Source organism: Fukomys damarensis, unplaced genomic scaffold (genome assembly GCF_012274545.1).
Source record: "Fukomys damarensis isolate Sample0158 unplaced genomic scaffold, DMR_v1.0_HiC HiC_scaffold_28, whole genome shotgun sequence".
Taxonomy (NCBI): domain Eukaryota; kingdom Metazoa; phylum Chordata; class Mammalia; order Rodentia; family Bathyergidae; genus Fukomys; species Fukomys damarensis.
The window spans coordinates 36,804,884-36,818,327 of record NW_022900940.1 but is presented as its reverse complement, the minus strand read 5'-3'; the positions used below and the strand labels follow the sequence as shown (position 1 = coordinate 36,818,327).

At 48.7% G+C, this 13,444-nt stretch overlaps 1 protein-coding gene across 5 annotated transcripts in view; it reads left to right on the top strand.

Annotated features, from left to right (window-relative positions):
- Positions 1–1,915: 1,915 nt before the first annotated feature.
- The window catches only part of Flnb (filamin B), a 96,325-nt gene continuing 84,796 nt past the window's right edge, over positions 1,916–13,444 (top strand). For 4 of the 5 annotated variants that reach the window (XM_010612759.3, XM_010612758.2, XM_010612756.2 and 1 more), the window contains exon 1: positions 1,916–2,029. In XM_010612759.3, coding sequence (XP_010611061.1) covers positions 1,945–2,029 — 85 coding nt within the window. In that variant the 5' untranslated portion in view covers positions 1,916–1,944. Of the gene's footprint in view, positions 2,030–9,599; positions 9,643–13,444 lie in introns of those variants that run through there. The other variant, XM_010612757.2, reaches the window with a different exon arrangement.

Here is a 13,444-nt window from a genome sequence, read left to right as displayed (position 1 = left end):
GACAGGGTCTCACTCTGTAGTTCAGGATGGTCTTGAACTCACCATTTATTTAGCCCAGGCTGGCCTCAAACTTGAACTTGCGGTAATCCTCCTGCCTCAGCCTCCTGAGTGCATGGGCCGCAAAGCCTGGCTCTAATTCATACTAACTTTTATCAATAAGTTCTCTTCTGTCCCCTGCATAGGAATTTAGAACTAAATGGCACTCAAGTGAAGGTTCTGCAGCTTTCTCTGGTCACATAATTTGATATTCCAGTTGCCCATTCAGGATGACTCCTTCGCCTTCTGCCAGCTTAAACAGGGTCCAAATGACTGGGTTCCGTCTCTGCCTCTTCCCACTTGGCAGTGTATTGTCTTTTGACATTAGAAGCTCTAAAGCAAACCCAGGAAGGTTTTGGCCTGAAATCCTTTCAGTCATTGCCTGTTGTGTAAGAATTACTGTTTGCAATGGGAGAGAGCTGTTTTGATGTTTCTTTGTGTGGGTTTTGAGCTGGTTGTTGGTTATCACCAGTTTCACAAACACGGTGGTAAAGGGGTGTCAGAAGGGTGTGCTTCCCTTTAGCACCCTCAATTAGGAACAGTACCTGCTTTCTCTATCCTTTATGGGCAAAACTTGTTGACTCCAAACAGCAGGGTGCGAATTTCTTAATCACAGCCATAGATGCAGTTGTAGGACATTTCCTTGTTTCCTGAGTCTCTCACCTCACACCCACCAGCTTTATAAAATGTGACCTCCCAGATTCTTGGACTGTTTAGGAGAAGTGTTTGTGAAGGCTCTACAGAGCAGTTTAAGGTAGAATCTTCCAAAGTATATTCTGTAGAATGTTGTTATTCTTTGAAATGGAATTTTAAAAATTTCCCAGTCCAGTAATGTTTGGAAAATTGGCGTGCTGTCTTAATCCTTTGGAATTGGCAGTGTGCATTTGCATATTAAAAGTCCTCCGAAGTCCTGTCACAGTTTGAAAATTGTTCAACGTGCAAGCCTGGCAGAGGCAAGAGGGTCACTGGGCCCAGAGGTTTACCCAGGGCAGCATAGTGAGGCTCTTCAAAAACAAATAATTGTTCCCATTCTAGCGTGTCTGCAGTTTCTTTGCCACAGAAACCCTTTGGTCTGGGAAAAACCAGTAAACACTTAGTACAACCAGGGATCGAACTCAGGACCTTGCGCTTGTGAGGCTGGTGGTGGCACCACTGAGCCAAACCCCGGGCCCACAGCCTTGTGGAAGACATATTTCTCCAGGGTGCCGGGGATTTAGCTCAGGGGTGGCGCTGCCTGCCTCGAAAGTGCAAGGTCCTGAGTTTGATGCCCGGAAAGACATAGTTCTCCAGATAATCTTCAGGGTTACACAAGCAACATTTAAAAATTATAAGAAGTATTTTCATGTGTGTTTGGAGAACACAGCTACGTGTCAAAGCCATGATTTCACACACATAATTGCTTAAAATCTAGGAAGAGAAAAAAACAAATGAGTCGATTTAAGCAAAGCTCTAATAAATGGCCCATGTGGTACAAACATAGGGCCAGCTTGATGTGTGGTCCACGGTCGCTGGACAAGTGCTCCTCAGGGCCAGCTTTAGGCCAAGAGGTGGAGTTGGGAGGCAGCTTCCGGCTCCAGGACAGACAATGGAGGCAGAAACTGGTGATACACAGACGGGCTGCCTGCGTGCGAGCCTTCAGTCGGGCAGTGGCTGGTGCTGGGGCGACCCATGGACATTAATCAGTCAATCGCGTGGCCCTCGCCTGCCCTGCAGTTGGACAGTGTGCCTCAGGAATGTGAGAATGTGTTCCACTGTTAGCGGCAAGGCTGACCTGCTGTGTATTTACTCTGTTTATCTTACTGCCAGGGCGGTTTTTCATGGGACAGAGTTCAGGGGCACAACAATAAATCTCTTTTAGGAGGGTGATGTAACCCTCAGCATTCTTTTTTCCTCCCTGGTGTTTTTTTCATGGCTTTTGAAGCATTTGTGACCCCATCATGTCCATGTATGGGCCTCTTCCTTTGTGTGGCTGTTCCGGATTCCAGAGCAAATGGTAAGCAGCAGATTTCGGAGTTGATGGCCTGGGTTCAAATCCCTACCACAGTGCTTAGTAGCTGTGTGACTTTGGGTTAATTTACTTGTTCATCGGTTTTTATAAATCTTGGAGATGGAGCTGCAAAGATACCTCCTAAAGCAGTGGTGGAAACTGAGGTGGGCATCTGCTAATGGAGAGTGCCTTAAGGTGCCAGGGAGGGAGTTAGGTGGGTGATTGATTTTGTTGTTGGCTTGAAAAACATGTCTAAAGGCATCCAGCTGCCTCTTGTTGGGGTATAATCTTTGTCACCCCCGGTCAGCTCTTTGGAAGGGGCAGGGGTCATCTCCTGAGGCCGAGCCTGTTTGTTCAGGGTGTGATGTGGAATGGGAAGGCACTGGAATGGCCACTGCAATCCCGAGTCAAAGGAGATCCTCAAAGACAACCTGGTAAACTTGCGATGCACCTGGGTGTTCATTTATGGATGGGCAGCCTTGCCCTCAGTGAAAGTCACATGGGTGTGGGGCCACCCCTTCCTGCATGGTGAGGTTGGGGAGCTTTTTCTTTTGTTTGTTTGTTTATTTTTTGTTTTTTGAGACAGAGTCTCACTATGTACTTGAGACTGACCTGGAACTCACTATGTAGCCCAGTGTGGTCTTGAACTCACAGTGATCCTCCTGCCTCAGCCTCCCGAGTGCTGGGATTACAGGCATGTGCCACCACACCTGGCCTGAAGGAATTTTTTTTGTTGTTGTTGTTTTTTTGAGACAGGGTCTCACTATATAGTTAAGGCTGACCTGGAACTCACTATGTAGCCCAGGCTCGTCTCGAACTCACAGCGATCCTACTGCCTCAGTCCCGAGTGCTGGGATTATAGGCGTGGGCCACCACAGCTCCCAGGGAGCTGTTTCTTATCTAGCACCCCAGCCCCTTTCCTCAGATGCAAACTTGCCGGACAGGTTGCTCTCACCACTGGGCAAAGCCTGCCGATTTTGTCGCCTCAGTGCCCGCACATTGCGACAAGTGATTCTGCTATAACACTTCTCCTCAGCACATGTATGTGCCAATGTTTATAATAAAAGGAAAAAGTACAATTTAGAAATTTAAAAGTTGAGTCAATAATTCAGAAGCAGATAACAAATGGAAACCCATCTCCTGCCGAGGCCTGAGAGAACACGGGTGGGCGTGTTGGGCTGCAGAGCTGTGCTTTCCACAGAACAGGACCGCAGGATCCATGCTTTTCTGCAAGCTGCCCTCTTCCCTCTCGTAGTAAGTACAGCACGGTGCCTGTCCCTGTCGGCACAAACACCTTCCTCATTCCGCAGCAGCCGGTTATTTTTATTGCACGTAAAGTTTATTTAACTACTTAGCAGCAGGGAGGTATTCATATTATATACTCTGTATTATATTGTTGTCATGAACTGCTTTAGTGACTAAAGATCACTTCACTACCAATCCCCCCATTCCCCTTTAGAAAAAGAAATCACCTTGGAGGACTTTCTTGTATACTTCGTGCTTCATGTTGAATTTATTGACCTCACATTTAATTTTCTGTCAGCAGTGGCCCAGCCTGGCCCCTGCAGACCGCTCAGGAATCTGTCCAGAGGAGTCTGGGGTGGCCTGAAGATTTTATTTAAGAAAATGCCAGTTCATTCAGCAGCTCACAGAGCAGGGAACATCTTGATTCTATCAGCCTTAATCCTGGGGCTCTCGCAGGCTCTTGGGGTCATTAGCAGATGGAATGTTTGGCAGTGTTGGGGTGCTGGGTGCCGGGGCATTTGGCTCTGAGCAGCCTCAGCCCAGAATGGGTTGGCACCGAACCTTCACAGTGCTAGCTAGAGGCGCTGTTGGTCCCCAAACTTATATTTATATTTTTTTATAAGAAAAAGTAATAGTATAGAGATGGAGGGGATGAGGGAAGGAAGAGAAAAGGGATTTTCAAGAAAGAAAAAAAAAATGGAAATGGAGCTTTTTCAAATGGGAAAGGGATTAAGAGTTGGAGCAGGCCTGGGCACGTAGCTCACTGGTGCTGCCCCTGCTTGGCAAATGCAAGGTCCTGAGTTCAATCCCTGTACTGAGAAGGAAAAAAAAAGTTGGAGGAAACAGGAAGGGATGGGAAGGGACAGGGACCAAAAAAAAAGATGTTATGTACATATACAAACTCCCCACGATAAATGTAATCATTGTGTAGTGCAAACATGTACTAATAAAATACATGAATAAAAATGAACATCGAAAAATAAGAGTCCATACAGCCCCGTTGCTGTAGTCGAACTGTTGTCGGGCAGTGCACGGCCTGCTTTACTGCGTGATGTCACAACGGCTTGATGGGTGCTGCGCTCCGTTTTGATTCTTCTTGTGCGGTCGGGCGAGATAAACACAGAGCCCCGACCCAAGCTCAGCCCCAGCTCTCTGCCCCCAGGCAGTGCCTGGGCTCTGACTCCTGATGTGGTCGGCACACGTGGGTCACTTGGCCTCTGGTCCTTTCAGCCCAGGTCCCGCCCTTGTCCCCCCATGGATGCCGGGCTCCTCCTGCTGGGAGGTGGCCGCTTCCGGGCTGGGACTCCTTGCAGGGAGCTCTGGTGGGACTGGGTGGGACATGTATTCGGATACTATCTTGTGCCACATGACTGGAAAGGCCTGCTTTTGGAGGTACAGATTCTAGCTGGCAGCCGAGCTGAGTACGGGGAGAAGCAGCCCAAATGTCCGTGCAAGGACGCCTGTGTGCAGTCAGGACTTCTTCCCCTACTCCATCCTCTTTCTGTTGGTGGTGAGAGCCAGGGGTTGTAAATTATCCGGAATTTCCCTCAGTTTGATTCCTGTTCAAGACTTTAAGTGGAAAGCTTGTTCCTTTTATGACTTCACACTCTTTGGGCAGGCTGCCATCTCTGTAAGGATCTTGCATGAGTCCTGTAACAAGAGGCGAGTTAAGAGAAACGCGCTCACTCTGACCTCTCTCCTTTCCAACCAGGGAAGCCACCTGATCTTGCTTTGTAGCAGCCCCGACTTTTGCAAGTCTGCTGTGGATAGCCTAGTATAAGGGAAAAGTCAGGATTTCCTTTTCATCCTTTTTCTCTTAAATAAGGTCTTCTGTGTTTGTCCTTTGGACATACCCATTTTCGTTTGTAATAATGTCACCATCTCTTTGTGGAGCATTCTAGAGCCAGTTTAATTTATTTAAGAGTATAATTTGTGTCAGGCTTGATGGCACATGTGTGCGATTTCAGCACCTCTCTAATCCCAGCACTCTGAGGCAAGAGGGTCATGCATTCAATCCCAGCCCATGTAATTTAGCAAGTCCCATTGTTAAAACCAAAAATAAAATTTAAAAAGGGCCAGGAATATAGTTCAGCGTAAAGACCCTGGGTTCAAAAGAGATGATAAAAAAAAAAAAAAGCATCATTTGTATCCAGTGCGCAGAGTCTGGCACTCGGTAGGCAGAAAGGAAGTATTTGTTGGTACAGGAACATAAGAATATGGTGGACATGCTGGTGCACGCTTGTAATCCCAGCACTTGGAAGCTGAGGCAGGAGGATGGCCCTGAGTTTGAGGCCAGCCTGGGCTACAAAGTGAGACCGGTCTCCAAAAGAACAAGAATGAAAGAGCTGGGTTGGTGGGACATGATTATAATCCCAACACTTGGAAGGCTGAAGCAGGATGATCCCTGAGTTCAAGGCCTACTTAGTGAGTTCAAGGCAAGCCTGAACTGTATAGCGAGGTCCTGTTCCCCTCTCCCAGTTCAGAAAAAGAGAAGAACAAATTGAGCTTTCATTAATACCCGCAATCCCAGTTCCTACTGTCCAGAGGAACAGCAGGCTGTGACTGAGTCCCTAGGGCGGAGCTTCATCTTCTCCAAGGAACTGACCGAGGATGGTTCCAGGCGAGCAGTGAGGCAGCGCCGGAAAGCTTCTGGGTAGAGGGACAGAGCCTAGGTCATTGCAGTCCCCAGCCCCAGGGGATGGGAGAGGCCTAGAGCAGGATAACTGGGCGCTGGCTCTGAGCCTGCTGAGCCTATGCTCCCTCACCTGCGGCCCCTGCACCTCATTTTCTCCTTCAGCCTTGAAGGTCAGGGATGGGGAGGTGATTAGGGCAGGGGCAAGTCCTGGGCCCCCCTGGGAGGCAGAAGCTTGGTTCCCCTTCCAAGCACTGTGCCTTCCAGCTGTGGGACAGTCCTCAGCCTCCCGTGCACAGGGTGAGTGAATGACTGCCCTCTCCCTCGTGCGAGCACGCTACAGATGCAGGAAGGTGGCCGGAGGACGGTTGTGGGCACTGGTAAGGAAATATCTAGGCTCTCCTTAAAAGTCACATTGGACCATCACGGCACATACTCACCGCTACACATTTGTCAAAACCCCATGGAATACACACATCAAGAGCGAACCTGTAAGGGCCGGGGATTTAGCTCAGTGGCACAGTTGCCTGCTTTGTAAGCGCAAGGTCCTGAGTTCAATCCTGAGTACTGGGGGAAAAAAAAAAAAACAAAAAACCAAAAAAGCCACTTCTCAGCCTTTTGGCTAAGATCAAGCAAAGAGTGAATCCTACTGTAAACTTGGACTTTGGGTGGTGGTATGTCAAGTAGATTCAACAGTTTAAATGAATACATTGCTCTGGTGCCTGATGTTGAAAGTAGGGGGAAGTCAAGAATTTATTGAAAATCTCTTATATTTTGCTTGATTTTGCTCTGAGCCTCAAGCAGCTCTTTGAAAAACCCAGTAAAGTCTGTTTTAAAAATTTTTTTAAAAGTCACTTTGGGCTTTGCCTCTTCGGGCCTCAGTTATGTCACCTGTAAAATGGCATTAACCAAGGACGGCACCCTCACAGGGTGGGGCTGGAGGCTGCAGAAGGGGTGCAGGTGGAGAGGCTGCAGGAGCTGCAGCTGCTGTGCTTTCTTTGGTCTCTTACCCTCCGCCCTTTCCTCAAGGACTCCCCTCGGGCCACACGTGGCTGTGGCTCTGGCTCCGCTCCCAGGGAAGTGAGCTCCCTATCAGGGAGGTGGCCTCTCTTACATGACAGCTGGCCTAGAGTTAACAGGGAACGAGGACCTCGGGTCACAGCCAGCCTTGTCACTTCAGCTGGATGCATTCTCAGTGTGCTGGGGGCTGGGGGGTTGGAGCTGGGAGCCAGGGCCCTTGTGAGTTCACGCCAGGCTGAGCCCAAGCCTCCAGAGGCGCTGAGCCCAAGCCTCCAGCGGCTGGATGCTGGCTGGGCTCAGCTCTGTGCTTACGCTGCAGAGTCCCTGGGGGCTTTCTCTTGTCAGTCACCCAGGAGAACTGGAGGCGGCAACAGAATGAGTTTGTGTAGGAACCGATAGCTTGGAGGTTAGAGTCTTTATTGATTGATTGACTGCAATAGGGGGGGATTGAACCAGGGACTTTGCACTGAGCTGCATCCCTAGTCCTTTATGCTTTATTTTGAGGCAGGGTCTCATTGAGTTGCTAAGTTGCCTAGGCTGAACTCGAACTTGTGACCCTCCTATCTCAGCCCCCCAGAGTCCTGGGATTACAGGTGTGTGCTACCATGCTCAGCTCAAAACCTGGCTTCATAGTGTACTGCTTTGCCTGTTGTGGAATGTCTCCTTTCTCTTTTTAACCTTTCTGATAAGGTTACAGTCTTCATTCTAACTTTCTGAAGATTTCTCAGTAATACTAAGTGGAAGGGTACTTACTGTACTGTAGTCCCTATAATATACCCATCTCACTTATGGTTTAGTTTAGTGTGGCTTTGTTGTTGAATATTATGTAATTCTAAAAAGCGATTAATAATTGTTTCAGAAGTGGCATTGAAAAGGAAGCTATTTAAATAAAGTCATTCCTCTTAACCAGGAAATAGGTTAGGGTTTATGATCCAAAAGTTCACTAACTCTTCATGTTGAAATAAAAGCCAGGTATTTATGAAATAGATTGTTCCAGCTGTTTCAGGCAAAAATTGAGAGAAAACAGAAGGAATAGTTTGCAAAGTAGGAGACTTGACGTGTGAGGTTATGCATAAGGAACGTGGCACTTTGAGCCTGTAGTGGAAATCTCAGGTCAGGGGTTTGGGTGTGTTTACTCAGTTTCGTTGCAGAGAACTCCCACCACCTCTGTGCCCTGCCTGAGGCAGGCATTGCCAGTCTGCACGATAATCTTCCCCTGACTGTACTGGGGATCGAACTCAGGACCTTGTGTCTACGAGGCAGGCGCGGCACCACTGAGCTAAATCCCAAGCCCTGCACGATAATCGTTTTAGTTGAGCCTCCATGCCATGTGTCTTGTTCATGGTAGACACTGATAATATATTTTAGCGGACTTTTTCCCCCCAGGTACCTGGGATCAAACCCTGGGGTACTCTACCACTGAGCCAAATCTCCAGCCATTTAAAATATATAGCTGTATTTAAATATATTACTCTAATATTATATTAATTATATAATTATAAGATTTAAAATAATATTAAAATATATTTTAAAAAATTTGAGCGAGTGTCCCGTTAAGCGGCTGAGGTGAGATTCAAACTTGTGACTTGTGATCTTCCTGCCTCTGCCTCCCTCGAGGCTGGGGTTCCCCATGCCTGCATACTTGAGCAGTCTTTCTTGCTGAGATCCCCATGTGGCCTCACAGCCCACAGCACCATGGCCTAGTGCATGATTTCTTGAAAAGTTACTAACATAAAAGGACTTTCTGAGTGAACCTCTCAGTATACCTGAACCCCTGATAGGGTGATGTGTAAAAACCCGACAGCTCCTTTGTAACCCCTGAGCAGTTCACGAAGCTGAAGAGAATCTGAAACCCCGCTGACCCCTGTGTACCAGGCCACCCTTATTTTACTGTGGTCTGTATTTTCTCTTACCCGTTGAAGGAGGCCCACATAACTCCAGGTCTTCCAAAGCCCAGAGCATCTCCTTGTTACACTTCTACTGCTATAACAAAGACACAGAGGTGGAAAAAGAAATCGAGAAGAGCAGTAATGGAAAGAGTGTGAGACGCGTTACTTTCCAGCCTTCAGCGTGGCGGGACACCCGGTTCTCTCACCCCCTGCCTGGAGGGTGCCGCTGTGTCCAGGGCCCCGAGCTTCACTCTTCGTTCTCCATTGAGAGACAGCCACACCGTGAATTCCGATTGGAGGCTGGGAGAGAAATCCTACTAGGAGCCACATGGCTGGGAGGTGAAAGGGGAGAAAGGATTTTACATGGGCTTCAGTCGTCAGCGCTGTGAGTCGCATGGTTATACATCTCTGTAGCTCAGTGTGAAGGCCCTGGGTTCAATCCTCAGTGCTGACTTAAAACAAACAGACGTGGAAGGACCATTGAACCTGCTGACTTGTGATCCGCTCCTGGGCAGCTGACCAAGGTGGATCTTCCTTAACCTAGTTTCAGAGGGATGGGCTGCGTCTGTAGTAGATTTTCTCTGAGAAGCTGAGGAAAATGTCACCTCCTCTTTTCGGTTCAGGCAGCCCTGTTGTTTGGGCACTTGAAGGCTGCCGTGCAGCTCTGAAAGGAGGCAGTAAGGAGAGCAACTGCAGAGCTGACCGGGGATGTCGGTCACTGAGCTCCTAAGTCGGGACGGCCTTGGAGCTGCCCTGTGTGGGCTGCTGCTGCTGCTGCTGCTGCTGCTGCGGGCTCAACCTCGTCATGGCCAAGGCTGCCCAGAAGTCCCAGCGTAAGCCGCAGCCCCCACCTCCAACTGCTAAGTTTTCATTTTCCCTCCTGCCTGTGTGTTTCATGTCTCAGGGTTGATAAGAGCACGTGGAAGTCAGGGACGGGAATAAGAGTAGTAAGATTAGTGTTGGCTGAAAACTGTGGGAGTCCGAGTGTAGCTGAGCTCCTCGTTTGGGCTCCCGGCAGCCCTGTGCTCATGTTCCGGCATTGTCCCAGCCCACGGGGAGGGAACCAAGGTGCAGAGTGGGTGCTGTAGCCCACCTGCACCTTCCCCAGCGTCCCCTGGCCTGCTTCAGTGCTGCGTTCTGTTTCCCATAGGGGATCAGAGGTGGACACGTTATGGAGCAGGTTCGGGATTCTGTCTGAAGAAGCTGCTTGGGTACCTTTTTTTGGGGAGGCAGAATATCTTTGTGCTGCCCAGACCAGCCTGGAACTCCTGGGCTCAAGCAATCCTCCCGCCTCAGCCTCCCAAGGAGCTGGGACTACAGTCACCAGCTTATGTTTTGCAAACATCTGTAGCATGTGCCAGCCTGTCTCTCAGGCAGCCAAGTGTGCTGTGCTGTGGGGACGGCAAAGTCTGCCTGTTTCCCGGCTGTGGAGCTGACCCTGTGGGCAGAGGCAGGTGTGCTGCCAGGGGTGGTTATTTGACCCCAGCCGTGGGAGGTAGGTGGAAGACCAGGACATGTACTGTGAGCCACACTTAGCAAGGACCCCCTTCAAGTTTTGCAGAGCTGGATGTTGCAGGAGAGGCAGTGGGATGGAAGTTCCAGGCCAGCAGATTGGGAGCCAAGAATCAAGGGAGTTTAGGGGTTTTTTGAAGCCAGGAAGGCTGGACTCCTAGCCCACCTGGGCTGCCTGTAGCCTCATATCCTGTTTCAGAAAGATCTGGTATTGTCAGTAGTTCAGTTCCCAAGTGTTTGCTGAGGACCTCAGGCCATGTTCATCTCCCTCTGAACTGACTGAACCAAGGGCCTTCACACCGAGCTACACCCACAGTCCTTTTATCTTTCAATTTTATTTTGACACAGGGTCTCACTAAGTCGCCCAGGCTGGGCTCAAGCTTGTGACCCTCCTGCCTCAACCTACCAGAGTACTGAAATCCAGGAGCGCACTACTCGGGGTCTCTGTAGCTGCTTAGCTTGGTAGTGTCCCCGCAGAGCCCTCAGACCTAAAGCAGTACGCTGGGCCACCGTGTCTGCTTGCAACAGGAAAGCCGGGTCCTCGCCCTCCTGATGCATCACTTGACTCAGAGAGTGACAGGTGGAACACGTAAACTACATGTTAGTTCACAGGGCACTTTTGTTTCTTCCTTGCACATAGCACTGGATGATGGCTCCCAGGCTCTGGGCTGTGAGGAAGAGCAGCACTTACGTATTAGGCGAATTAGTGTAGGAGGGAGAGGTGATGTTTATGAACAGCCTACTGTGTGCCAGGCATTGTGCTCAGCTCTTGGCATTCTCAAACCTACCTACACCAAACCTACTCCGAACAGCGACCCAGGCAAGTTGTTGACTGTAGTCATTCCTGTTTGGTAGACATGGAAAACCAGGCTCAGAGAGGGGCGGACTATTGAAAGTGACAAAACTAGTTGAGCTGCTTGTTCCAGAGCCTGTTCTTGGAATCACTCTGCCACACCTCCTCCCAAAGGGCAGTAGAGCTGGGTGGTAGGGAATAGAAGACGTGGCATCCTTTACCCAAATGGCCAGCTCATGGTGCCGGGTGTGGCCTTGGTGACAGCCTCAGGTGCACACACTGTTGTTCTTTTGAGTCCTGCAGTCTCTTGGTGCTGTTTGTAACTGGGCAGCTGCTGTATTGTGGTCAAAGGACGACCCATTGCCTTTGTCCTCGTGGGTTACCACCGTCACCCCTGTAAATCACTGACAGCCTGGTGAGAAGGTGCCAGCCTTGGCTTCCAGGGATGCTATGGATAGAGGCTGTAGGGTTCGGGCCCCTCCTGATAAGAGCAGAGATGGAAAAAAAATGCCTAAAAATAGCTGGTTTGTCCCCTAAGTGTCCCTATTCCATGGAATACTGCTGTACAGGACTGGGAACCAATGTGCAGAAATGATGGGGGGAAATTCCATCCCAGAAATGTAGTAGCTCAAATTAATCTTCTACCCACCCACCCCCAAAGTAAAAAAGCTACTGCCCTCATTTGAAAACAACGCTGCAATCCCAGCACTCAGGAGGCTGAGGCAAGAGGATCTCCATGAGTTTGAGGCTAGCCTAAACTACATAGTTAACCTATTTCAAGAAAATCAGAAAACCAAACGAACAAAAACTGCTTCTCTTGTGCACCCAGCACTCTCAAAGCTAAGACAGGAGGATTGCTGCGAGTGTGAGGCTGGCTTAGACTACACAGTGAGTTCAGAGCTTTGCACAATGGCATTATCATAACCAGTGAGGTTTATCCGAGGCACAGTTATTCCTAATAAGTGAGACCAGGGCCAGCCTGGACTACATAGTGAGACCCTGTCTCAAAAAACTAAAAAACTAAAAAAGTAAAAGCAACACTGCTTAATATAGTAGTTTGAGAGAATGTGTGTGGTTTGATGGTCAGTATGGTACAGAGCCAGGAATTATGTGGGAATTGTGATGGCTGGATGTGGGGTTGGGAAGCCTCCAGCAGGCCGAGATCCAGGTGGGTTCTGGGAGGCTGGGCCCTGGCTGATCTTACAAAAGTGGCTCTCAAGAAGAAGCAGCTTCGGCTCATCTGGCCTTTTCTTTCTTCTGCATTTCGATTCTGTGTCTGCCATCAGCATAAACATTGCAGAGCACATGCAGGGCTGAGAATTCTGTGATCCAAGGCGATGGTCTGACACTGACACTGCGACCCGCGTAGCATTTCGTTGTCAACCCCGGGGAGTCTCCTGTTTCCTACAGGTGGGGCCCGGGGAGGCCTTTTGGGCAATCCTCCATCTTTTTATTGTTCCAGGAGTTTGGTTAAACATTTGAGCTTTCACCTGTCAAAATCACTTTTGGAATGAAGACCGCTTTCCCTCCAGCTTCTTCACATAGCAGGATGAAGGCATCATTTATCCCAGTGAGACCTGCATGGGGGCTTTCTCGTTTGGACACCCACCTTGAATTCATTGGAAACAGAAGTTCTGGGCATTGTATTTTTCATACATTTGGCTCAGATTTTAACTGGGTCATATTTCCCCCAAGATTTTTTTTTTTTGGAAGAAAAGACTCTTGTTTCATTCCTTTACAGCAGCATGTGTAAGTGGAATAAAAATAGAGCAAACTGGCTCCATACTTTGAGTTATATATTATATCTGCAGGTTTACTTTTGAGGAGCATTTAACACCGCCATTGCCCTGACTATGTAGCCATGTGCACACATATGTTTTACGTCATTTTTTTTTTTTTTTGGCCCACCTTGTTGAAGACTGCACTTCTCCCTTTAGTTTGAATAAAGAAAAGTGGCTTGGAAATTTGTTTGATATGGAATTTATGATGACCAGTAGGTAGTAACTCGATAATCAGTAGCATTTCAAAGATAACATCTGTAACGGGACATCTCATTCAGAACATTTAGTCACTGTCAAGGGCTGTCACCTGGAAAAGTGGCCAGACTTGTGGGATGAATTGCCCAGAAGTCTAAGTCCTGTGCAGAGCCCAGGGTTCTGTGCAGATTGTGCTGCTGTATTGACCACAGGATCTCAGGAGTGGGGCTGACCTCACGGTCGTGTGATGTGTGTTCTCAGAGGACCCTGTGCTTGATTTAATGCTCTGCTGCTGTCATCTTTAAATTCTTTTTTTTTTTTTTTTTTTTTTTTTTTTTTCGCGGGTCAAACCTG